Genomic DNA, 27,941 nt, shown 5'->3' on the forward strand with positions numbered 1-27,941 from the left:
AACATGTAGGCTATCCATTTCATAAAGTAAATTGAGGTAGGACTAATCGTGGACTACCATAGTTTATTTGCGACATGTTTATTATGACAATCAAAATAGCAAATTTGTATTTTCCAGACAGATCCACTTATTGACATCTGTCAACACATCCCCCATCTGACCCACAAATGGAGATCAGGATGATCCAGGGGGTTGTGACCATCTGACCCTAGGAGTCCATCAGGATCCTGGGGGGTAGTTTCTATTTGAAGTATGTGGTTTAGAGATGAGTCAACTCTGAGTAAGAGGTAAATCTTCTAAAAGAAGAGCCTTTGTTGTTTTGCCAGGGGAATGACGGCCAGAGGGCTCCAATATTAGAAGGTAGCACATACTCAGTTAAAGAAGACTTTGTCAGAATTCTTTGACGACAATGTCAACCACTGCAGCAACTAAATATGTAACTCTACTTGGAGTAGCCCTCTGGTGCACCCTAACCCACTTTCTATCTTGTGACTGAACAAAAACCTGGAACAGCTAAGCTCCATCAGGCCCAGGTTAGAGGGGTATACTACATAGCAAGTTACACATCACTATCTGTTGTGTAAGGTGTTGACAAACCCTAAACTAGATCTGAAGTAATTGACACTACAATAGCACTTATTATTCGTGGGAGTATAAACTACCAAGTGATCTAGCCATTTTGTTTTTTTTTTGAACATCAACCCTGGCTTTAGGCACAATAACACACACATCATGCACTTCCTTCTCTTCTTCTAAATCTTTTTATCCTGGCACTCCAACTAGAACTTATAATGCCGGTACTCCTATCCTCCAGTAATAGTAGTATTGACCTGTGCAGTAGTAATTCCTTTGAACAGTGTTATTTATATAAAAAAAAAGTATATATAAATTTTTTTATCCTGGCACTCCTAGAACTTATAATGCCGGTACTCTTATCCTCCAGTAATAGTAGTATTGACCTGTGCAGTAGTAATTCCTTTGAACAGTGTTATTTATATAAAAAAAAGTATATATACTTATTTTCCTTCTGTAAGTCGCTCTGGACAAAAGTGTCTGCTAAATGAATACATGTCCATGTAACGCCTTGCTAACCCACTAATCTTGCTTTGTAGTGCACCGCTCATTCCTCCTGGGGCTGGACACCTCCTGACCAAGAGTTCAGCTCAGGGGAGAAGTACTCATATGGGACCTGTCTGGTGGTGTGAGAGGGAGAGTGTGCTTAAGTACATACTTGTGCATACTCCTTGTATTGTTCTGTATCAGAGAGAGAGAGAAAGAGAGAAAGAGAGACAGAGAGAGAGAGAGAGAGAGTGTAATAGTGTGTGAGTGTGTGTGTGTGTGTGTGTGTGTGTGTGAAAATGTTTCTTGGGACAAATACTGAAATGAAGAGACGACTCGGGTTGTAATGTTTGTTCCATTTATAAATACCGTTTTTTTGTTTGTTTTTCCTATAATCTCTATCTATGTGCTTCTTTCCTGACTTGCATTTTCTCTGCAACTAGAGAAAAGGAAAAAAAACATACAGAATGGGGAGAAGGAGGCTGGGGTACAGTAAGTCACGTACGGCGCAAGGACTTCCTGGATAAGACCATCAGAGGGGGAGGGGGGGGGGGGGGGTTACAGTAAGTCACATATGGTGGCGAGGACTTCCTGGATCAGACCATCAGAGAGAGAAAAGGGAGGGGGGTGGGGGGCTTCAGAAGGCTGCCCCACTTCAGTGTTCGAGTGAGCAAGTCCACAGCTGGGAGATCCAGTACTGAGTCCAGTTCACTCACGAGTTGGGGATGATCGCCATTTTGCCCCCTGACCACGCAAACACACACAAACAGAGACACACACACACACACACACACACACACACACACACACACACACCCCTCTGTGGGTACAACATGTACTTCCATTCTTGGGAGTAGCATGTAAAAAAGTCCAAGCTGGTTCCACACCAGTTTGTTTGGGAGCCACGCCTGCAAGCTCTCTCTCTCTCTCTCTCTCGCTCTCTCTCTCTCTCTCTCTCTCTCTCTCTCTCTCTCTCTGTGTATGTGAGTCTGTGTGAATGTGTGCGTCTCCATACCGGGAACGTTTCAGCGGGCTTTTGACAATTAAGATGACGGCATTCTAAAAAGAGCAGAAAACAAACATGAGGCATGGTGCAATGTTTGCAACATAATGTGGAACTTTAAAGAAATTGGCAGTTTGGCAAACTCAACAGAGGAAAATAGCGAATGGCACAAAAAGCAACAGAGCAGGGCGTGGTGGGGCCATCTGAACAAACTCAAGGATGAGAAGGGGCAGTTGAGCGGATAAGAGGGGGTAGTTGAGGGATGAGAGGGGGCAGTTGAGCGGATGAGGGGGTATTTGAGTGGGTAAGAGGGCAGATGGGTTGGTGAGGGGGTAGTTGGGTATCTGATCGGGTATGGGGTGGTGTCAGTGGGTGATGGTTTGGGGGAGGGGGGGGTGGCAGGAGGGCGTAGTTGGGTGTATGAGAGTACAGGTGGGTAGATTGAGGGGGGGGGTGGCAGGAGGGCGTAGTTGGGTGTATGAGAGTACAGGTGGGTAGATTGAGGGGGTGTGGAAGGAGGGCGTAGTTGGGTGTATGAGAGTACAGGTGGGTAGATTGAGGGGGGGGTGGCAGGAGGGCGTAGTTGGGTGTATGAGAGCACAGGTGGGTAGATTGAGGGGGGGTATGTGGATAGGGAAGGGGGGCAGGGTACATGGATGGGGGAGGGGGTACAGACTGAGGTTGGCACATCATCACCATCAAAATGAGGTGAGTGTCACGCGTCACTGAGCCCTCAAACGGGCCCAACCAACACGGGTATGAACCGGGCACACTCTGGCGCCAACCGAACACGTCATCAAACGTCGCCAGTTTGTCCCATCCAAGGGGGGTTACGTCACGATGGTTATGCGATGCCTGCCGATGGTCAACAGCAGTTTGTTTTCATCCTTTATGCAATCAATTTTTTTCCCCTCAAATATTTTCCCAGTCTTTCGTTGTTAAGAAAGTTTCGACGGTGTTGACCGAGATGTTCCCCTTCAACGACAAACAACAACAACAACGGGTGATCAAATTACTTTTTTTTTTTTTTCGACGAGTGTGGACGAAGGACTTTTTTGTGACGGCGGCGCGCGCGCGCTTAGTTCACTTTCTCCTGGAAGATGTAGAGGTTGTTGGTGGTGGCCACGGCGATGACGTTCTCCTGCGGGTGCCAGGCGGTGTGTAGGATCTTCTTGTTGAAGTCCAGGCTGTCCACGCTGATCTCGTCCTTCTTGCGCTTGCCGCCGGCGCACACGCGGCGCGGCTTCAGCACCTGACGCGGCTTGCTGCACTCGCGCGACGCCTCCAGGGTCACGTCGTGCCGCTGCGTGCGCTCCAGCATGCGGAAGAAGTTGTTGTAGGAGCCCGTCATCACCACACTGAGAGAGTGAGAGAGAGAGAGAGAGAGAGAGAGAGAGAGAGAGAGAGAGAGAGAAACGGGGGAGAGAGAGAGGGAGTGAGAGAGAGAGAGAGGGAGGGAGAGAGGGAGGGAGAGCGAGAGAGAGAGGGAGGGAGGGAGAGAGGGAGAGAGAGAGAGAGAGAGAGAGAGGGGGAGAGAGAGAGAGAGAGAGGGAGGGAGGGAGGGAGGGGGAGAGAGAGAGAGAGAGAGAGGGAGGGAGAGAGAGAGTGAAAAGAAGGAGAGAGAAACGGGGGAGAGAGAGAGAGGGAGAGAGAAACGGGGGAGAGAGAGAAAAAGACAGAGGGGGAGAGCGAGAGAGAAACAGAGAGAAAAGGGGGGAGAGAGAGAGTGAAAAGAAGGAGAAAAACAGGGTTAATGTTTTGCCAACTGTCAAAAAGTTCCATCTTGTCCTTTTACTCTTTTCCACGTGTTGATTGTTGTATTACGTTCAAAAAGTCCCATTTTAAGCCCTGGTCCTTCCCTGTCTGACTCTAGGAACACACTGAAGGCCTTCGAGCCATGTCCCTGCTCTAGCCCAAAGAAAAATCGCAGACCTTTCCCCAGACACAGGGGGTTTTACCCTACAGTGGAAATGAATGTGCCCATCATTTCATATGAGGCAGAACGAATTGGAGCAAGCAGGAAACCCACCCAAGAGATGGTGAGCAGTGTGTGTGTGTGTGTGTGTGTGTGTGTGTGTGTGTGTGTGTGTGTGTGTGTGTGTGTGTGTGTGTGTGTGTGTATGTGTGTTCAAAATGAAAGTAATAGCTGCTTGCGTACATGTGTATGAGCATGTGTGTGCGTGTGTCGGTGAGTGTGTGTGTGTGTGTGTGTGTGTAAAGGGCTGGTCTCAGTGCTGGTTGTGTGAGATAACCAGTGTCCAACCGCACCCAGGGCTACCACAGCGCAGCCAAAAAGACTCTCAGCCCCTCCAGTTCCTCTACACCAGTGCAGAAATCCCCAGCCAGCCAAATTACCCCTCCGTTGCCCCTAGACGGGCTACACAGTAACTCAGAACCAGCCAAATGTGCAATCTAATACCTGCAACAACGCAGAGTCTCCCATGTCAGAATAATGCAGTGGTTCTCAAAGTATGGGGAATAGCCCTGACAGGTGGGAGCGATGAACAGGAGGACATTTGTTTCTGGTGTCTATTTTTAATAATGCCTTTCTTTGTTGACAAGGAAGATCATATATTCAAAACAAAATAACCACACACAAACAAAAGAGTCATAAATAGACCGACATATGAGTTCAAATAACATCTGATCCAGCATACCGAGGCGGGAAATCTAACATGGAATCAAAATGCGGAAAAAAAATAAATAATTTTTTTTTTACCATTTTGCCGGGTTGATAGGGTCAGGTTTTTGGACATTCTCCAAAGTGGGGAATGACAAAAAAAGTTTGAAAACCACTGGACTAATGTTTAATATGCTCCAATATGCTCTGCCAACAGCAACATAGAAACTCTAACCCAGATAAACACCCACTCCAGTGCCCACAACCCCCCCCCCCCCTCTCCGGTGACCCCAGCCCTACCTGCCCGCCCTTTGATTCCGCCCTGAAGCTCAGGCTGGAAAACTCCACATTTATCTATCCTACTTCCGTTACAAATCAGTGGGGACCAATCACAAACCGGCTTATCCACCTGGCGCACTCGGATCGTTGGTCTGATTGGTCTATCGGTCTTGAAGGACTATCCAATTGCGTACAGAGTAATTTGATCTATGCCAGTTGATCACGCCTCTTGTGCAGTAGAAAATGCAGAGCAGACTCCCCAGACTACAGTAATGTTCAATCCTAAAAGATTGAGTTTGGTCTGGTGATAGCTAGGCTACACTCCAGCAATACTCCTCCCTGATAAACAACCAGCCCGCTACCAGCATCAACACAAAAACACACTCTCTCACACACACACACACACACACACACACTTGACATGGGGTCTCAGTTTCCCCAGCATTACTAGGCTGATTCCGCAGCACGGTGGACCCGTGCAGTGTTACGAGAGGGGTGCTTACACGTTCCAACGCTGAGGGAGACCTTCCACAGAGAACCCAAAGATAAGCACAGTACTTACCTGGAACATTACTCAGACTGGCAGTGATACAGGGTTTCAGTGAATGAAAAGGAACTGAATTGGACTAAAAAGACATGCTGGCAGCAGTGTGTGTGTGTGTGTGTGTGTGTGTGTGTGTGTGTGTGTGTGTGTGTGTGTGTCTCACCTGTCGTTCCCGTTCCAGCAGCACTCAAACTTATCAAAGATGCAGTCGTTCTCATACAGTGAGCACAGCTTACTCCTCAGGTATTCATGCACCTAAGGATCAAACACACAACATTAGAGACTCACTGGGACATGTGTAGTGTGTGTGTGTGTGTGTGTATGCAACCATTGACATGAAACATTTGGAAATCTACAGTGAGGGAAGAGGTAACAGAACACTGCAAAAAAACTATTCCTGAAATTTCCTGAAAACCCCAAAAGCCCCCCAGATTTCACTTGTGACTGGACATCTGTGATGATCATCAGAACAAAGACTCAAGTTTACCACAGAGCTCCTCCTAGTGGCTGTCTTAATAAATAACATCCAATATTGTCAGACCACATGAACTCTACACTCCTGCGTTGGGTCATGTGTGTTTTATGTACAGCGGTTGCCTAGTAACGGGTACGCTGGTGTCTTTCTCCGCTCCGTCTGGCCTGCTGTTTGTCCGTGGAGCGCTTTGGGTTGCACTCTGTGCATGTGAAATGCGCTATACAAACAAAACTGACCTGACATACACAAACACACACTCAATTAAATGACCCATCTCATCCTCACAGCTTCCAGCTTCTCATATGATCTATCCCACCTCACACACACACACACACACACCTACCTGATAAGTCTCCACTGGCCTGTTCTCCATGTTGAGGTCCCAGATCTTGACGGACAGGTAGTCCCGTGTCATCATGTAGCGGCCGCTGTGGCTGAACTTGACGTCCGAGATGGAAGAGATGATCTCGGAGAAGAATGACCTGTTACTCGGGTCCTCGGGCTCCTCAAACACTGCATGTAGACAGACAATCCAGTCAAAATCACATCAAACTGTTCAAAATCCCTTTTAAAAAAGGGTCAAACAGGAGAAAGAAACAAAGACAACTGTTTAGAAGCAAAAATATGAACGAAAAAATAAAAACTTTAACTAAGCACGGCAAGCGGCTTTAAAAACTTTAACTAAGCACGGCAAGCGGCTTTAAAAACTTTAACTAAGCATGGCAAGCGGCTTTAAAAGCCCACAGGCCTTCGTGTTCCGGCTATATTGACCTTCCTCAGAAACACAAATGACACAAGATGGCGTAAAATCTCACAGTTCTATTAACACAACGATATGCTCCTTCATGTGTCTGGTATCTTCTCCATGCCTCTGTACTGGTGTCTGTTCTCTGATCTGAAACTGGACGGATGTGACCGCTCTTGATCTTATGTAGCCTGGCTCCACCCTTCTACATACTTCCGCTCAGTTTTAATTTCCCTTCAGTACGTCGTCTGGGATTTCGGTATATTCACGGGTCTTCTCAGGCCAAATTTTACCTGTCCAATCAGCGAACAGAGGGGGTGGCTGAGACCGATGACGTTGAGGTCGTGCACTAGTTTGAGCATGACATACGTCACGACCAAACGTTAGCGATTGGTTATGGCAGATCCAGAGTGGCTCTGGGCAGATCCAATAGTTTTAAACTTCAACAGAGTACTCGCCTTCAAGGAAGTTAACAGTTGGCAATGGAAAGGGGCCAGACTCTCTGTACATTATGAAATGTACGAGAGTATGGTAGGACCAGGCTAGTTCTTTTGTGCGCATGTGACTGCTCTTCTATCCTGTCGTTCTGTACATGTGCCTGCTCTCTCTCTCTCTGAATCTTTGCATGTGTGCCTGCTGAGAGTTCTGTACTCAGAGTATGCGACATGATCAGGTGTGTGTGTGTTTTGGTGTTTTGTATTATTAAGCTGCGACATGATCAGGTGTGTGTGTGCTTTGGTGTTTTGTATTATTAAGCTGCGACATGACCAGGTGTGTGTGTTTTGGTGTTTTGTATTATTAAAGTCTACTTCTTTTTGATTTTCCACATTTTACTGCTTATGCTACAAATATCACTTTCACTGCTATGATGTACATTTCGCTTTGATTAAACAAATACTGCCATGTGGCAAAAAAGCTGACAGGTTGAGTTCAGGTGTTGCTTGCACATGCTCGCTAAGTGAGCATCGATGCAGACTTGATATTTAGGGCATTACCGCCACTACGGCATTATACCAGCTTCCATTTCTGGCAAAGTGGCTTTGGGATGGGAGTTAATATGGCAGGTCCCCACATGAACACACATAAACATAGTGGAATTGGTTAGGGAGAGGGTGTAGGGGCTAGTTTGGAAAAGGCCCACTTACACAACCAGCCAGAACAGAGGCACCCTTCGGGGGCAAGATGTGGCACAACGCTGCCCTCTGCTGTTCTGGAGTGGCACATGCATCTGCTCTGTTCTCTATTGCAGAGCTCTGTGCTCGCGGCAGCTTTTATGACCGGTGTTGCCATAATATGCACAGATATGAGGCGCTGTGTGTGGGCCTACTCTAGACATGTCTGTCCAGGAGCCTGCCCGCTCTGCTCTGAAGCTCTGTGTGTGTACCTGTCTACCATCTGAATCTCTGAATATCCTACTGCATTGTTTTTTTTAATAATACCTTTAAAACAATACCCTAAATAGCTATAGGTAATAATGTGGCATTAAAGCAAAACCAATCGGAACATCTACAACTACTACAAATGTGCTTCCTCTGTCTGCTCTGGTAATGTGGCTGTTCTCTGCTCTAGAGTTCTCTGCATGTGCCTGCTCTCTGTTCTAGAATACTCTCTACGGGGCTGCTCTCTGTTCTAGAGTTCTCTCAATCTGCCTGCTCTCTGCTCTAGAATTCTCTCCACGTGCCTGCTATCTGTTCTAGAGGTCTCTGCATGTGGCTGCTCTCTGCTCTGCTAAGTTCCGTGGTACAGTACATGTTCCAGAGGGTTCCTTTTTTAGGCTCTGAACTGACTGAGTCAACAGGAAACAGAACAATGGATCCCAAGGTGACCTGAGAAAGCGTATTGTGGCGCGGCAGCTAGACTGCCCACCCCTGCCCCTGCAGGATTACAGCGGAGACCCCTTGTGGTCTCACCTCAGGACACAATGAAATCTTTCCATGATGCCATGATGCAGAACCAGAAAGGCCACACAGCCACTGAGGACTGAGCTTAACGGGGAGGCTGGCAGAACACTGGATCACGAGCCAGTATACTATGTAGTATGTTAGTAGTAGAGTATATTGAATTGGCTGGTATACTCAACATACTGTATAAAGACCAGAATGTCGTGTGGCTAGTATACTTTGTGTAGCAAATATACTCACAACTGGAGGGGATAGGATGAAGGCACTTCATAATACAGTATGACGTTACCTACCAATTTTAGCCTACTCAGATTTAGTGTGCAGTTAGTGCCATTAGATTTATGAATGTACTTATTTAAAGCACTGCATACAATTTAGACTAGTGAGTATACCGTAAAAACCCGTCAGATCGTCTGTTTAAAGATTCGCAATGACACGAAACCGTTACAGAAAGGAGGTTACAGCAGTGTGAATTAGATGTTGCACGTCGTTACAAGCCGTCGCAAAGCATTCACATGTCTGGTCACAGTTGCAAGGTTTTAGAATGTTGCATCAAGTTGCTGCTCATCTCGTTGCGAATCTTGGGTGTGATTTGGGCTGAAGTATGGCGCAGACTACGCACGTTATGATTAGATGGCATTAAAAGACTGCGGTGGGGAAAAGCTAGAGTTCCAAATTGTATAACTTTTTTTCCAATATGAACTATGCCTATATGTCCGACTTCGTCATCGTTCAAATCGTCCCTTGTGTTTAAAATTTGCGGATAGGCCGATGGTGGCTTGTTTTTATGCTGGCAATAAAACCAGAATGGTTCGCGAACGTTATTCTTTATTCTAAATGCCATGGCGATAAAGAGAAAGAAGTCAGAAAAGGAATATAGGCTACCTTAGACTAGGCTATATCAGAGCCCGTCTACGGACATTCTCTGGCTATATAACCTACCGAAATAGGTTAATGATGTAAAGTCTGGAAGTAGGCTATGATTTGAATGTAGACTGTTGTCAAATTTGGCAAATACAAAACGGGAGAAACAATATGGTTCATGCTCTCTCATGCTGTTTCAGTCCTGCCGAAAAGGAGGGAGAATTAAACATTAAGCACGTTCCACTTTTGCATAAATAATTCCTGAACGGTTTTGGTCAGGGATGATAATGCAACTGTATTTGACAAAGGATTGATATAGGCTATTTGCTAGTGACAAAATATGAGCTTTCAATGTGATACGATCTCTTTGTAGATTACGTTTAATTAAAACGTGTTTCATCTGTTCTGGCTATCCCCGCTATTTGGATCTTACTGTATCTCACTCAATGAACAACATCTCAACACTAAATGAATGATGATCCGTAATTGTCATCAAATAGCCTAGTCATATAGGTAGACATTCAGTGTGTTTGAAATAATTAATTCGATAATATTTTACATCTTTGCAGAGGAAAAGTTTTGTGTAAAGGGAATTAAAGGCCTGTCTCATTTAGACGCCTGTCTCTAATACTAGCCGGTGCAGTTTGGCGATTTGGGAAAATAAAAGCCCATGCTATTATTTGGAGTTTTACGGTACTCACATTTGGACTGGATTTCACTACACTACACCTTACTTAGTGAGGATACTTTGGAGTACAGCATCATGTGAAACTGATGATCATGATTGAAGTGCACTATGCCCTAAATATGCCCTAAAACTTGTGCAAAATGTTCGTGTTTGAAGTCCAGTAGTATGCCCTAAAACTAGTGCAAATACTCATGTTTTAAGTGCAGTAATACATCCTAAAACTAATGCAAATAATAAGCAGTAGTGAGTATACTCACGTTTAGAGTGCTTGTCTAATATGCAGTATGCTGTGGAACTAATGAGCATACTCACGTTTAGAGTGTTTCTCTTTAATATGCAGTATGCTGTGAGACTAGTGATTATACTCACGTCTAGAGTGCTTGTCTTTAATATGCAGTATGCTGTGAAACTAGTGAGTATACTCACGTTTAGAGTGCTTGTCGCAGAGTGCCGAGGCGCGCATGTCACACAGGCGGATGGTGCCTTTGCTGCTGCTGTAGACGAAGGTGTTGCACTGGTGGGGGTGGAACTCCGCCGCAGTGATCACCTCCGTCAGCTCCTCCATGTTGGCCGGCTTTATGTCCACAACGTCTTAGAGGTCACAGGTCAAGATACAATAACATGACGTCTAGTCAGAGATCACTCACACACTAATGAACACACACTCACAAACACACACACTCACAAACACACACACTCACAAACACACACTCTCACAAACACACACTCTCACAAACACACACTCTCACAAACACACACTCTCACAAACACACACTCTCATAAAACACACACTCTCACGAACACTAACACACTGAAGATGCAGTCTTACTACTCAGGTGAGGTGGCACAAACACTCCACTTAGAGAAGAAGGCCACAGGGATGCACAACTCTCTCAGAGAGAGAGACACACACACACACACACACAGTCAGGATACTGAAGCTTCGGTCAGTAATCTCTAAGTGCCAAAGGTTGATGCGGAGGTCGTCGGCGGACAGGTAGGTCTCATTGTCGCTGTTGACGGAGATGGAGTTGATGTGGTAGGTGTGTGCGTTGGCAAAGATCCTGCGTGGACTGGCCTCCACCATCAGGTCCATGGGCCGGAACACTGGTACCTGGGGGGATAGGGAGCGAGAGGGGTGCATGCATGAGTGTGTGTGAGGGTGTGTGTGTGTGTGTGTGCGTCCCAGTGGAACACTATATATAGTTTCTAGGGGCTTCTCCCTGAAACCTGAAACATGGGTATGCAAGCCCCACTTCGATGGTGTGTGTGTGGGTGTGTGTGTGTGTGTGTGTGTGTACACACAGAGAGGGGGAGGACCAGCACACACCGGCCTCATTTGAAACAAAGCAGCTTCCTGGCTGCCCGCTGGTGCATTTACAAGTATGTGTGTGTGTGTGTGTGTGTGTGTGTGTGTGAGATGAGAGATGTGCACATACTTGTACAGCCCATAGCAGTGTTCAGTATGTCGGTGCACCAGCATACCTGTGAGGTATGTGTGTGGGTTTAAGTACAGGCATGCTTGCATTAGTGTGTGTGTGTGTGTGTGTGTTGGGGGCTGGGGTGGTGGATTTGCATAGAGGTGCTTCGGTACATACCTAGCATATACAGCGGGGAAAATAAGTATTGAACATGTCAACATTTTTTCCAGTAAGTATACTTCCAATGAGGCTATTTGCATGCTATCTGCTATCTGCTATTCACCAGACATTAGTATTAACTCAGATAATCCACCCATATAAAAAAATCCAAACATTAAATGCCATAGGTCGAGTTATGTGCAATTCAGTGGAATGACACAGGAAAAAAGTATATGCTAAAATGTCTTAAATACTTTGTGGAAAAGCCTTTATTCGTAATGACAGCTTCAAGGCATTTCCTGTATGATGAAACTAATCAGTCACAGTATTCTGGTGTGAGTTTGGCCCATTCTTTTAAACAGATAGTCCTTTATAATGAAGATTTCAGGGGTCCCTCTTGTGAATCCTGATCTTTAGTTAACTTTCAAAACTATTGAATTGAAGTCAGGGCCTTGATTTCCTTTCTCTGAAACCAGTCACTGAGAGTTTCCTTTGCTGAATGCTTTGGATCATTGTCTTGCTGAAAAGTCTAGCCATGTCTCATCCTCATCATCCTAGTGGATGTAAAGATTCTCCCAGAACAAAATGACTCCATTCATCATTCCTTCAACTGTATGAAGTCTGCTAGTACCATGAGATGAAAAACAGCCCACACCATGATGCCACCACCTCCAAACCTCATTGTTGGTATGGTATTTTTAGTGTGATGCACAGTGCCATTTCTCCTCCAAATATGGTGTGTAGTATGACATCCGAAAAGTTACATTTTTAACCAGAATACATTCTCTCAGTATTTCATAGGATTGTTCAAATGTTATGTAGCAAACTTTCAACGAGCTTCGACATGTTTTTCTTCAGCAATAGAATCATGCTGGATGAGCGTGCATAGAGGCCATGGCGGTGGAGTGCATTACCTATGATTTTCTCTGTAACAATTGTACCTGCTGCCTACAAATCTTTCTGGAGCTTTCTCAGAGTGGTCCTTGGCTCTTGGGCTACTCTTCTGACTATCCTTCTGACTTCCTGGTCAGAAATCATGCAAGGAGATCCTGTGCATGGCCAGTTGATGATGTAGTGATGTTCCTTCCACTTGCAGATAATGGCTCCAATACTGCTTGCTGGGTGATTCTGAAGTTTTGAAGTGCATCTGTAACCAGTTCCATTGATATGTTTTGCAACAATAAGGTTGCAAAGATCTTGGGAGAGCTCTTTGCTTTTACCCATCATGAAATGTTTCTTGTGTGACACCTTGCTAACAAAAAATCGTTTTATAGCCCACCAGTATGTACTAAACCAGCTTATATCAATTTGCACAGATAGGAGGGATAATTTCTCTGAGTACTTATAGATTCCAGTTTGTTCCTTGCCATTCCTTGCGTTTGTGTACTGCTTTTTCTTAGCGTGTTCAATACTTTTTCCCTGTGCCATTCCACTTTTTTACTCATAACACTACTTTTAGACATTAATGTTTGGATTTTTATATATGTGTGGATTACCTAAGTTAATACTAATGTCCGGTGAAAATTTAATGCGAATAGCCTCACTGAAAGTATACTTTGTTGACGTGTGTTGACGTGTTCAATACTTATTTTCCCCGCTGTACATATGAGAGGAATGTAACATTGGATGGAATCTGTATAAATGCCATACATGATAAAATATTTTGTGTGTGTGTATGTGTGTGTGTGTGTGTGTGTGTGTATGTCTGTGTGTGTAAATGTGTGTGTACCCGTAGTGTTGTGATTGTACTGTTGTCTCTGTAGCGTCCATCCTCCTCCTTCAGGGTGTGTGTGTGTGTGTGTGTGTGTGTGTGTGTGTGTGTGTGTGTGTGTGTGTGTGTGTACCCGTAGTGTTGTGATTGTACTGTTGTCTCTGTAGCGTCCATCCTCCTCCTTCAGGTTGTATCCCTCAGGTCTCTTGTCCCGTTCACTGATCTTCCACAGCTTAATGGTTTTATCTGCAGACCAACAGAGACAAAACAATCAACACACACAGACTACACAACACGATACACACACACACACACACACACACACACACTCACTCACTCACTAAACACACAACACACACATACTACACAACACGATACACACACACACACACACACACACACACACACACACACACACACACACACTCACTAAACACACAACACACACATACTACACAACACGATACACACACACACACTCACTAAACACACAAATACTACACAACACGATACACACACACACACACTCACTCACTAAACACACAACACACACATACTACACAACAAGATACACACACTCACTAAACACACACTCACTAAACACACAACACACACACTACACAACACAACACAACACGATACACACACAGGCTCACTAAACACACAACACACACATACTACACAACACAACAAGATATACACACTCACTAAACACACAACACACACACTACACTACACGATACACAGACAGGCTCACTAAACACACAACACACACATACTACAAAACTAGGGCTGTAACGATTTACGATTCAAAACCGAAATCGCGACATTAATATCCACGATACTGTGTCGCGGTGTGAAAAGGCAGAATCGCGACACAACCTTTCTAGTGTTTCACGCAGTGCTTTGAAGCGGCCGCAAAAGCAACCCACAACTCCTGCTTTACTTATCGGTAGCCTACGTTGTCCAAAAACAAATAAATAAATAAAAATTTCATACCTCTCTTTGCTTTCATTGTAGACCATGTGTGCAACTTTACCAAACAGTATAGAAGTAAACCCCCTCTCCTTGCCCCGCTCTCTCTCGCGCTCTCTCTCGCGCTCCCTCCCTCTCACGCTCCCTCCCTCTCACTCTCCCTCCCTCTCACTCTCCCTCCCTCTCACTCTCCCTCCCTCTCACTCTCCCTCCCTCTCACTCTCCCTCCCTCTCCTGCTCAATGAACACGCGCGACTTAAATAAAACATTCACAATCGTGAAAGCAAGGACGCATAGACGACTAGCTAAATTACTATTAAATCCGCTTAGCATCATTAGCATGCTGCACATATTTGTTTAAAACTCTTGCATTGAAGTTAACTGATCATCTCAATACCAACGTTTCCCAAAAGGGCTGTCCCAAGGAGAACAAGTATTACCTTGAAACTTAAACACACATGGGGAAACTGAACAGTCAGTAGACTATGATAGGCTAAGCTATATGCTACTTTGTTTACAATATTTCCAGGCTTCAACCAGACAGCTGAATTAAAGAGGTAGAGTTGTAATAAAAAATAGTAGGCCTAGGCTATAGGCTAATCTGCATAAAGTGTGCTGTCATAAATATCAGTCATTCAGAAAAATATTTTTATATCAGGATATAAAATAATAGATATATTATATTGTAATCCTCTGGTGTTCTAAGGGAGGCTATTAAAATGTTATTTAATAAAAATAAAAATTCGTATCGAACCGTGGGTCAAAAATCGTGATACAAATCGAATCGTGAGGTTGGTGTATCGTTACAGCCCTATACAAAACACAACACGATACAAACACTCACTAAACACACAACACACACACACTACACTACACAACAAGATATACACACTCACTAAACACACAACACACACACTACACTACACAATACACACACACAGGCTCACTAAACACACAACACACACATACTACACAACACGACACGATACACACACTCACTAAACACACAACACACACATACTACACATCACAAAACGACACACACACACACTCACTAAACACTCAACACACACATACTACACACTCACTGCACATCTGTCAGAATCTCTCAACATATCGGTCAGATCAGATGCACAACACTAGTCAGGACACATACAAACAACATAGAACTGGGCAGATATACACACACATCTTTGAGCACACCAGAAAGTGTGCATACACAGAGACTCTCTCTCTCTCTCTCTCTCACACACACACACATACACACACACACACACACACACACACCCTGAAGTGTTGGTCATGAAACAGTATTCACCCAACACAGGAAGTACCTGAGCAGAGGAAGTGCCTGGTCAGAGTGAGAATATGGGAGTATGCCTGTGGCACAGTGAGAATATGGGAGTATGCATCTCATAGCCTGGTCAGTCAGAGTGAGAAAATAGGAGTATGCATCTCATAGCCTGGTCAGAGTGAGAATATGGGAGTATGCATCTCATAGCCTGGTCAGAGTGAGAATATGGGAGTATGCATCTCATAGCCTGTGGCACAGTGAGAATAAGTATAAGTAAGTTTAAGTAAGTATATATACTCTTTTGATCTCTGCATTTATCCCAATCTGTGAATTAGTGAAACACACACAGCACACAGTGTACACACAGTGAGGAGAAGCACACACTAATCCCAGCGCAGTGAGCTGCCAGCATCAACAGCGGCGCTTGGGGAGCAGTGAGGGGTTAGGTGCCTTGCTCAAGGGCACTTCAGCCGTGCCTACTGGTCGGGGTTCGAACCGGCAACCCTCCGGTTACAGGTCCGAAGTGCTAACCAGTAGGCCATGGCTACTGGTGGCCTATGGGAGTATGCATCTCGTAGTCTGTTGCACATTGTCAGAGTGAGAATTAGGGCTGTCACTTTTGTGAAAAAATCCTGTTCGATTTTTGAGACATAAGTGTTCATTGAATCGATTGTAAAATCGATTTATGTCTAAAGACGTTTCCATTTTCAACGCCAAATATAGGCCAATCCACAAACAACTAACAGGCATTAGGACGAACGTAAAGAGGGCGCTAGTAGACGCAAGCCAGCAATATTTCTGATGATTTATTGGCGTGAAGTTTCGTGCACAATGACAAACAGAAGTGCAACATTCTCGAAAACCAGTAAGCCGAGTGGACTGCCATTACATCAGTGACATGACTGCAGGCTTCAACGCAGCTGTGTCTGTGTTTACGATTAGAAATGTCAAACAAATTTCGCCTACGTAGAACTCGATTGCACAGTTTGCGTAGCCTAACGCTTTGTTCTTCTCTATAGTTTGATATACCAAAAATCCGAAGTACTTCCACATCTCCTCAAGTTATTAGGGCCTATCACTCGTCTCTCTACATGTCGCACTAGGTTGATCGCGTTGTCCTCCATTTTTTGGCAAAACACGAGCAGCACAGCAGCTGATTGAAACAGCTGTTCCCGGTACGTAAAATTGGTGGGAATTTTCTTTTTAGCTTCCGCAATGCTTACTGCACTTCGGAATTCTTTTATATTCTTATATTCTTGTTTGTGAATTTTGTTACATTTATCTTTTTTATTTGTTTATTTCGTTTAAAATTAAGTGTAAATATTTGGTTAAAATCGATTCCCTATTTTAGTTTTCGAAACTTGTGTTGTTTGGTCCAATCGATTGTGCAATCGATTTTCGAATGTAAAGTGACAGCCCTAGTGAGAATATGGGAGTATGCATCTCATAGCCTGTTGCACATCGTTTTGTCATTCACCCCGGAAACCATGCAGAACGCTTCGAGACCAAACGTGCCCTGGTTCTCGCCCTCACACAGGAAGCACCTGATCAGAGCCTATTTATTTATGGGGGGGCTAACCCCCCCCCCCTCCCTCCCTTTTTATTTCTCCATATGAGATGAGCAACGGAGTGTGTGTGTGTGTGTGTGTGTGTGTGTGTGGGCCGCCGAGGGCGTAAAGAGTGGCCCTCGCTCCCACACTCTTAAAAATACTCTCCTGTTGTGTAAGGTGAGTATTTATAGTCCATTCGGATGAGAGAACCACAGAGACGGGATCTGACTCATATCTGTGTGATTTAACCGTCTGGGTGGAACTGGCCATCCATCTCTTTCTGCTCGTCTCTCACACACACGCACGCACACACGCACGCACGCACACACACACACACACACAAGCACACACGCGCACACACACAAGCACACAATCTCAGAGCATAAGGCTGCATGGCTGTATGCCACACACGGACACACACACAGGGTTAGTAGGTTTTTGACCTGGAAGCAGTTTGGGCCAACCATCTCGAGCTGCTAAGGAACTGTGTGTGTGTGTGTGCGCGCGCGTGTGCATGCGTGTGTGTGTGTGTCTAGTGCATGCGTGTGCGTGTCTAGTTAACAGAGTGGCTTCTGGGTTTCTATAGGTTTGTGCAGATGACATTGGGGGCACAGGTGACCCATGTGGGCATGTGCGTGCATACACATTTGTACAGCACTGGAAAAAAAGAAGAGACCATTGCACATTTGCCTGAGGTCATCCTACAGTTGCTGAGTGACATTCGAATGAGTTGTCGGTCATATTCAAAATAAAGAGACCACTGTCAATTTGAATATGACTGGCAACTCATTCTCTCTGCAACTGTAGGATGACATCAGAAAAATGTGCAGTGGTCTCTTCATTTTTTCCAGAGCTCTGTATCTATATATGTGTGTGTGTTTGTGTGTGTGTGTGTGTGTATGTGTGTGTACTGACCATTAGTGGACAGCAGGAACTGGGCGGCATTCTTCTGAGGGAGCCAGCGGATCTTGTTGATCTTCTCCTCGATCTCCAGGCTCTTCAGGTAATCAAACTCAGGCTCATGGCTCTGGAAGGTGCTGTAAACATTGTACTCACTACGGCACTGAGGCTGACTCTTCTGGGGGGAGAGGGAGAGGGAGAGAGAGAGAGGGAGAGAGAGAGAGAGAGAGAGAGAGAGAGAGAGAGAGAGAGAGAGAGAGAGAGAGAGAGAGAGAGAGAGAGAGAGAGAGAGAGAGAGAGAGAGGGAAATCAATAATATACTAAATCAATATTAATGTAAAGTTGATGTTATACCTGTAGCTTTGGCAACAAAGACTATTCATTTATGCCAGTGAAGAATCGTTTGATGTGAGAGAAATAGAGAGAGAGATAGTCCATTCTTATAAAATCATGGTTTTAGGTGCCTTATCGATGTTGTTGTGAAAAAGAAGGAGGGATAGATGACAGATCAGAGAGAGAGAGAGAGATGGAGAGAGTAGGAAAGGAAATGAGACAACAATGCCCGTCTTGACTAATCTTGTACTCAGACTAGTGTGTCTGTGTGTGTGTATATAGTGTGTGTGTGCAGTGTGTGTGTGCAGTATGTGTGTGTGCATTACCTCTATGTCCTGCTGGAAGATGACCACTCGGCCTCCTTTGTCTCCTGTGGCAAGAAGCTCCCCTGAGTGGTTGAACTCCACAGTGGAGATGATGTCGGCTATAAACACACACACACACACACACACACACACACACACACACACACACACACACACACACACACACACACACACACACACACACACACACACACACACACACACACACACACACACACACACACACACACACACACAGGTTAGCATCAATGGGCTAAATAGTAGCTGACATGATCTGTACTAGAATCAGTTTCTCTCCTGTTCAGTCAGTGACAGCTGTGACACTCTTAAGAGAACCAGTAGATGTCTGCTTTACACACACACACACGAGCAGAGCAGTGTAATACTCCCTCAACAGCAGGGAGGGGGAGTCTGGCTCAAGTCAAATAGTAATGCACTCAATAACAGCATCATCTGTCTGTCTGTCTCCAACACACACACACACAACCTACTTTCCACTGGCCACAGCACAGTTTCTTCACATCAACCTAGATACTATTGCTTCTGGAAAACACACACTGTCTGTCGCTCTATTTGTCTCTCTCTCTCACACACACACACACACACACACACACACACACACACACACACACACACACACACACACACACACACACACACACACACACACACACACACACACACACACACACACACACACACACACACACACACACACACACACACACACACCTCTCTGTCTCTTACTTAACCCTTTGTTGGGCAGTGGAGCAGAAACACAATGCTGAAGAAAGGATGCAGTGGAGCCCCATTGTGCAGTAGTGGATGCCTATGGGGACAGAGGTAGGCACCAGGGTCTTTGTGTGCATGTGTGTGGATATACATACAAACATGTGGGGATGAGAGAGAGAGTGTGTGTGTGTGTGAGTGTGTGTGTGAGTGAGTGTGTTAAACGCAGGGCTGCGCGATTATCGCAATCGTAATCGCAATATGAACCAACGGAATTATCAGATCGCAAAAGCTACAAATAATCGTGCACAGTTCATTTTGTCACATTTCTGACTTTCATATTCATTTCCTCCTCATTAATTATGGCACTTCTGGTTGGTTGGTGTGCGTAGTGGGTGAGGGGCACAACAATTCTGATTGGTGAGCTCCACAGTCCGTCCCTGCCTGCATCTGAAATATTAAACTGAGTCAATTCATTGACATTCAAAAATCATCATATTGCAATATCTTTCAGAAAAATCGCAATTAGATATTTTCCCCAAATCGTGCAGCACTAGTTAAACGCTGAGAGAGATGACCATTCGCTCTCCATGGGCAGGTCGATGGAGGGGGAAGGGGCCGTGGAGAAGTTCACAACACGGATGCCTGATGCAGCAAACAGATGTTTACACTGCGGCCTAAAGGAGCGGAAACACAACTCATATCTCAAACGTCAGTGCCTCCTCTAACACGATCACACACCAGCACCTCCTCTATCATCACAGACACACACACACCAACACCTCCTCCATCACACACACACACACACACCAACACCTCCTCTATCATCACACACACACACACACCAACACCTCCTCCATAATCACACACACACACACACACACACACACACCAACACCTCCTCGATCACACACACACACACACACACCAACACCACCTCTATCATTTCCACCAGTTTTGAATGGAACCAAGGATGCGTCATCAATAGGGATGTGGTGATACACTCTACTCGAGATTCAATACGATTCAAGATTTTTGGTTCATGATGCAATTCTCACGATTTTTTTAGTTGAATAAGCTGCAGTCAGTGTTTCCCACAGGAATTATGTTAGTTAAGGTGTCTGACCAGGGGAGAGGGGCATATTGGGCAATGTAGCCTGTGCAGCAATTAATCGTTCAGCCCTACTCAGCAGTCAACTTGAATGCAACAGTTTTGAACAAATTTGCGTAGAGTGCTAATAATGCTAACCGGAGTTTAGCAAGAACAGTCCTTGCTTTCACAACATCATACGATTGTTAGCCGATTCACGGTACACTGTTACATCCCTAGTCATGAGAGTTAATGATGTATGCAAAAACAGGACAGTGGTCCCTTAATACGGCAGGAATTAGCTGTGTAAAATGCTGGTTAATAAATGGCAGGAATTAGCTGTATAAAATGCTGATTAATAAACGGCAGAAATTAGCTGTATAAAATGCTGGTTAATGTTTGCAGTGTAGTGCTAGTTGACTAGTTTTGTTTACTGATGGCAACGGTCGATATGGAGGGAAAACTCATGCTTTTGGCCTTCTCCCCTCTGAACGGTAGAATGACACGCCCACTCCGGTTTGCAGGAAAACTCCGAACTAAAGTGGCACGTTCAAAACCGATTTTTGTTTGGTCGAAATGCTCTGAGCGGTTCAAATGTTAGATCGCGAACGGGAACTAAACCCTCTCTGCTGGTAGAAAAAGGCCATCAGACACCAGCACCTCATCTAATTCCTCTACCTTAAGCTGCTTTAATGTTTTTTTAAACTTTGTTGCACAATGTTTTGCATCGCCAATGGTTAAATGAGTCGAACATCCAATGGTGTCTCGTGACTAGTGTCTGTATGTCTGAGTGTCATTAGGCACATGCACCTCCATCTCACTCACACACTAGTGCCTGATAGACTGCCAGCTCTACCTCCTCTCTCTAATCTACTGCCAGCTAAGGTGTGTGTGTGTGTGTGTGTGGCCTAGGGGGTGGCTGCCAAATGTCATCCCAATGTTGCCCCATGCGGCGTGGACAGCTGTGACAGTCACCTACGGAAGCACCCCTACCAGTGGCCCTGCATCCTGACCCCCTGCTATCTTGCTAGCAAAGACCATCTCCTGCCAACACACTCCAGCCTACCGAACAAATCCTCATTTAGACTTACCTGACTAGAACACCACAAAACATTTCACAACTTCAGGGACTACAGGTGGAAATCAGGCTTATGCAAATGTCCGAATTTTAAAAATGGGTCTCCATTCAATTCATGGATTGGATTCTGAATTGAATTGTCTCCGCCCCATCGGAAGTTGAATTTGAATTGGAATGACAGGAAGTGGAATTAAATTCATGGCAATCCAAAGCAATTCCACAGTTACACAACAGAAAGAATGCGTTGAATCTCATATACAGGTTACTTTGGAAATGTAATTTGTTACCGTTTTTTTTTTTAAAGTATATTTTTTTGGGGCTTTTTATGCCTTTAATTAGATAGGATATTTTAGGAGTCATTCTCAATTCAATTCTGAATTTTGCACAAGCCTGGTGGAAATTAGCAATTGTTGCTATAACCTAAGCCCAAGACATTTTTTCTTGTATTACAAGTTTACTGTTTATTTGTGCATTGTCCCTGTTTCAAATAAATACATTTCCATTCCATAAACCCTTTTGCTCATGACTTTTCACAACAACAAAATAGCTTTGTATCATAGGTTGCGGTTAAATATCATTATCAATTCAACCAATATCATTAAATATCAACCATTTCCATCCAATTTCGAACATGGCAATTAAGCGGTCAATTCAAGTGGAAACTGTATTTGCGAGCAGAAACCCACTCAAGCAAAACATTAATCTGTACAAATTTCAAACATTTTCACAACTGATCCTACAGGCCAAAAAATGGTGATTTTCTAATTCCAAACTTTTTCCAGGATTTGCGTGACCATAGGAACTCAACAACAATACCAGTCTCAGTTATTCTACCCTAGAGCCAATATCAACACAGAACCAATCTACACCTACCAGAAAAAAAAGACTACACCTATGATTCTTTAGAGAATGGCACTGTGACTTAGTTGGGTTGGAATGTACAGAGAAAGACACAGTACACACACACACACACACTATGTATTCAGATTCCTTGATAATACATGGGCAGAACTTATGTGCTGCATGGTTGTAGATCAGGTGTGCAATGGTGATGCAATTCACAAGAGACATCAAGAGTGTGTGCCAAGATTTGACTTCTTCTGCGAAACTAGGAGTGCCTAGTGCAGACGCTCCCCTAGTGCAACTGACACAAGGAGTGTGTCTATAGAGTCCCACCCATTTTCACTCACAACATTTTAACACTTTTCCATGACTTTTTGAGAAGAACCCTTAATGAAATGTTCATGAACTTTCAAAACTTACAGGTACAAAATTGCATCTCACACAGACATGGTCCAAGTAATGAATGAAAATTAAACAACAACCTTTTGAATTCCTTTTTTACAAAACTTTTCAGTGAATCTTGTGGCATTTTTCAGGCCTGGAAAAATGGATTTTAAAGATTCTAAGATTTATCCAAAATGTCCATGGAACATGGGAATCCTGTCTGTACATGGTGGCTCATATGGTGTGTGTGTGTGTGTGTGTGTGTGTGTGTGTACCAGATTAGCACATTTAGCAGGACTTCTTGTATGTCTGGTCTATCAGGAGCAAAACCTGCAGTATGTGATGTGTTCTAGCATGGCAGCTCTAGCTGGAGAAGGACATTGGGAGTGTGTGACGGGCAGACTACACCAGCCATGAAACTAAAGTGTGTGTGTGTGTGTGTAACGGGCAGACTACACCAGCCATGGAACTGAAGTGTGTGTGTGTGTGTGTGTGTAACGGGCAGACTACACCAGCCATGAAACTAAAGTGTGTGTGTGTGTGTGTGTGTGTAACGGGCAGACTACACCAGCCATGGAACTGAAGTGTGTGTGTGTTTGTGTAACGGGCAGACTACACCAGCCATGAAACTGAAGTGTGTGTTTGTGTAACGGGCAGACTACACCAGCCAAGGAACTGAAGTGTATGTGTGTGTATGTGTGTGTGTGTGTGTGTGTGTGTGTGTGTGTGTGTGTGTAATGGGCAGACTACACCAGCCATGAAACTAAAGTGTGTGTGTGTGTTACGGGTATGCTACACTAGGCATGGAACTGAAGTGTGTGTGTGTGTGTGTGTGTGTGTGTGTGTGTGTGTAATGGTCAGACTACACCAGCCATGAAACTAAAGTGTGTGTGTGTTACGGGCAGGCAACACTAGGCATGGAACTGAAGTGTGTGTGTGTGTGTGTGTGTGTGTGTGTGTGTGTGTGTGTGTGTGTGTGTGTGTGTGTGTGTGTGTGTGTGTGTGTAACGGGCAGGCTACACCAGCCATGACACTAAAGTGTGTGTGTGTGTGTGTGTTTGTTACGGGCTACACTAGGCATGGAACTGAAGTGCGTGTGTGTGTTACGGGCAGGCTACACCAGTCATGTAACTGAAGTGTGTGTGTGTGTGTGTGTGTTATGGGCAGGCTACACTAGGCATGGAACTGAAGTGTGTGTGTGTGTGTGTGTGTGTGTGTGTGTGTGTGTGTGTGTGTGTGTGTGTGTGTGTGTGTGTGTGTGTTATGGGCAGGCTACACTAGGCATGGAACTGAAGTGTGTGTGTGTGTTACGGGCAGGCTACACCAGTCATGTAACTGAAGTGTGTGTGTGTGTGTGTGTGTGTTATGGGCAGGCTACACTAGGCATGGAACTGAAGTGTGTGTGTGTGTGTGTGTGTGTGTGTGTTAAGGGTTACACTAGGCATGGAACTGAAGTGTGTGTGTTACGGGCAGGCTACACCAGCCAAGTGTGTGTGTGTGTGGAGTGTGTGTGTGTGTGTTACGGACAGGCTACACCAGTCATGTAACTGAAGTGTGTGTGTGTGTGTTATGGGCAGGCTACACTAGGCATGGAACTGAAGTGTGTGTGTGTGTGTGTGTGTTAAGGGCTACACTAGGCATGGAACTGAAGTGTGTGTGTTACGGGCAGGCTACACCAGCCAAGTGTGTGTGTGTGTGTGGTGTGTAGTGTGTGTGGTGTGTGTGGTGTGTGTGGTATGTGTTACGGGCAGGCTACACTAGGCATGGAACTGAAGCATGCCGTTCGCGGAGCGCATGCTGCAACAATTACAGAACTGGCTACACCAGATGTGATGGCAGCGCCTGCATTAGAAAAAATGAGACCATCTTTTACGCTTGGCGCACAACATGCTTCAGTTATGTGCCTGGTGGTGTAGCCGGCTTGTTAGGGTGACTGACAGCTAGGACTGGCAGGAGAAACACACAGGGAGGGAGTCCTGGTACGAATGGTCTGCTGCCAGGAGGAAGATGCAGAGAGCGCAGCATATTCTAGCATGGGTTCTCCAGGACACAGGGAGAACATGTTATGAACGTGTGTGTGTGTGTGTGTGTGTGTGTTTGTGTGGCTCTAGGACTAGGATGTTCTCCTGTGGTCTGTAGTGTTATTGAGATATGGGGAATGTAGACAGGAGCAGGAAACTAGGATGGCAGGACAAACAGGAAATCTGTGTTCCAATGTAGTTCCACTAGCAGTAGTGAGATATGGTGTGTGTGTGTGTGTGTGTGTGTGTGGCTCCCGGGCGTTCTTACCTTCAGCTACGTCGTCATCGATGGCTCCTTTCACCTGGGAGAAGCACCACTGCACGTCATTGCCCCCGCCTCCGGCTCCTGGAAACACAGCACAGGTGAGAACAGGTGTGGTCACTCGCACCTGCAGCTCCTGACACGACACGCAGTCAAAGCTACCCAACATCCAGCTTACAGCCCCAAACACACACACGCACAGGGCCCACAACCCCAAACCCCACACAAAACCACCCAACACAACGGCCGTCTAAATGCCCAGCCAAAACTCACTACACTTCAGACCTATACATCCAAACAGTCTTCTTCTTCTTCTCTCCCTCACACACACACTATACAAACACATACACACACACTTCAGACCTAGAGCTCTGAACACACCCAAACCCTCTGAACAGTCTGTGGGTCAGAACACACACACACACCTTCCCAATCCCAGACCCACTGCTAGCGTCCCCAATGGCATTGGCACCATGCCAAGGTGTGGGCAGCACTCGAGCACTGTGCCCAGTGCAGAGGACCGGAGAACAGAGACACACAACAGCTGGGTCCCTACATGCGGCTGTGTGAATCTCAGGAATGGAATGAGGTGATGCCACTAAGCATGGGCCTCCTGTCACACACACTCTCCCTCACACACAAAAACTACCTCTCTTTCTAACACACACATACACACACACACACACACACTCTACCTCTCTCTCTCTCTCTCTCTCTAACACACACACACACTGTAGGCGTTACTATCAAAGGTCCAACACAATGACCTGAGGGTCAGGGATCAGTACATGTGCCTACAACCAACAACAACCTGCCGAAAACAAACTCTCACTTTCACATTCAAACAGAATAGGCAACCGACCTCCTTGTCATAGCGCATCAAATATGTTTCGACGAGAGGTCTCCACAGGAAATAGGTGGAAACCTCGTAAATGGTTTAATAACCTGACATGGCGTCCTTTACACTTTATCTCATATAATTTGGCAAGCCTTTTATGATCGGCCTCAGCCCAGGGCTGCCAACCGCGTAAGGAGATTTCCAAACACAGAAGGAAAAGGCTTTAGCTTGGACATGTGATCTCACAGAAAGCTCAGAAATAAACAAGGTCAGAATTGTCTGTGAAAAGCTGGATATGACAATAAGATTCAGATCTAACTTACCAGGCCAGAAGCTATACACCAAACACATTTTGAGGCCCCTAAGCTCCAATGAGATTCAGATCTAACTTAGCAGGCCAGAACCTACCAAACACATTTTGAGGCCCCTAGGCTCCAATAAGATTCAGACCTAGCTTAGCAGGTCAGAAGCTATAGGACACCTCAAACACATTTGGAGGCCCCTAGGGTCCTTAGCACAGAGCCTTGGGCTGTCATGACAGACTATGTGAAGTGGCACAGCTTTGTAGAATGTGGACACAGTGTAGCTCTGCAACACATGACAGTGTCCTTAGGATAATGTTGGGGTTAGCGGTCATTTTACTGGTTTCTGTGGACAGCAAGGCAGTGGTAGTAAGTAAACTCTTCTCTCAATTGCTCTCCCATGTGCACGCATTGCGTGATGGCCATCTCTGTCTGAAAGGCAGAAGGATGTTTCCCCTTTATCAATCCTCCGAACATTTCTTCGCGTCACGACTTCCTGTCGCGCTCAATCCCCGTGGGACCTCAGACAACGTGCCTTGTCCCCAAAGTCCTCCCCTAAGCAGTCATATCATCATGACAAAGACTTGGCCCATGGACACACTAGATGTTCACGGATCAAGCAGGCAACAAAAGCGAAGCCAGCGGTGGTCAGGACCACTTGTCGCTAGATAGCTCACCATCAACTTGGTAGCGATGTCTCCGTCTCCACATCTCCACAAACTCAGGACCATAAACTGAGTTTGGTGACTGATGTCAAGCACAAACCTACGAAGTGGGGACATCAAAGTTTGTCAATTGACTATCAAGAAGGGTTTGCAGCCAGCTAGCAGGATAGCTGATTTAGGCTACACAGTTATGGACCGCCACAATGCAAAAGGACGGGAATCATATAACATTACATACTGCTAACGGAGCTGCCAACATAACAAACCCACCAACTTTTATTCATGTAGACGGAACGTCTGAATAATGTGTAAATAAGACCAAATTGCCGGTCGTGCTATTGCGTTGTCAGAGGTCCAACTCATCATTAGACGTGACACCATTCAGCTGAAGTGGGGAGGAAATGGAATGGTCTTGATACCACTGCGTTAGCTGGCGAGCTAGCAGAAATAGCCAGCTATACAGATCTCTCAAGTGCAATGATCCAAGATTCATGAGCAGTCGATGTGCCTGCAATGGAATCGTGATTTTGCTATCTAATTTGCATGAATTAACATATAACTTTATTTGCATGGGAAGCAAGTTATCAAGCTAATTTTACGTCTAGCCCGATTTTTCCATTACCTGCCATGGCGAGACAGGGAATCTCAGTCTCGATGTCGGACCCCGGTCTTGGTTCGTTTTGCCGGGTGCGGGTTTGCGAGACCTGTTCCTTCTGAAAGATGAGCCGGGATTGTGGAGCTGAAGCGCTTGGGTTTTCTTGCCTATTTCACTCTCTCTTTCCTCTCTGGCTGCCTCTCAAACTCATTCACACTCCCTCCCGAGGCAATCCTCCCACAGTCCTGTCCACATTCAAAATGGCGCAACCCCTCCCTGCAATCACG

At 45.3% G+C, this 27,941-nt stretch overlaps 1 protein-coding gene across 2 annotated transcripts; it reads right to left on the bottom strand.

The window, feature by feature from the left end:
- Positions 1–1,406: 1,406 nt before the first annotated feature.
- On the bottom strand, positions 1,407–27,915 carry ppp2r2ab (protein phosphatase 2, regulatory subunit B, alpha b). Of its 2 annotated transcripts, XM_076283853.1 has the most exons (10): positions 27,682–27,915; positions 25,261–25,338; positions 18,848–18,945; positions 18,204–18,366; positions 13,603–13,715; positions 11,115–11,292; positions 10,605–10,769; positions 6,324–6,493; positions 5,669–5,760; positions 1,407–3,420 (listed from the first exon to the last, which is right to left on the bottom strand). In XM_076283853.1, exons 1-10 carry the CDS (start codon positions 27,686–27,688, stop codon positions 3,141–3,143), a joined length of 1,344 nt encoding a protein of 447 aa, XP_076139968.1. In that variant the 5' UTR covers positions 27,689–27,915; the 3' UTR covers positions 1,407–3,140. The 2 variants fall into 2 exon arrangements, with proteins under 2 accessions (XP_076139968.1, XP_076139969.1); XM_076283854.1 differs by lacking the exons at positions 13,603–13,715; positions 18,204–18,366; positions 18,848–18,945; positions 25,261–25,338; positions 27,682–27,915 and adding an exon at positions 13,488–13,540.
- Between the last annotated feature and the right edge of the window lie 26 nt (positions 27,916–27,941).

This window comes from Alosa pseudoharengus, unplaced genomic scaffold, assembly GCF_046254945.1.
Source record: "Alosa pseudoharengus isolate Yale_2024_CS ecotype anadromous, Long Island Sound unplaced genomic scaffold, YU_APseudo_1.1 YU_APseudo_1.1_scf_14, whole genome shotgun sequence".
Classification (NCBI taxonomy): Eukaryota; Metazoa; Chordata; class Actinopteri; order Clupeiformes; family Clupeidae; genus Alosa; species Alosa pseudoharengus.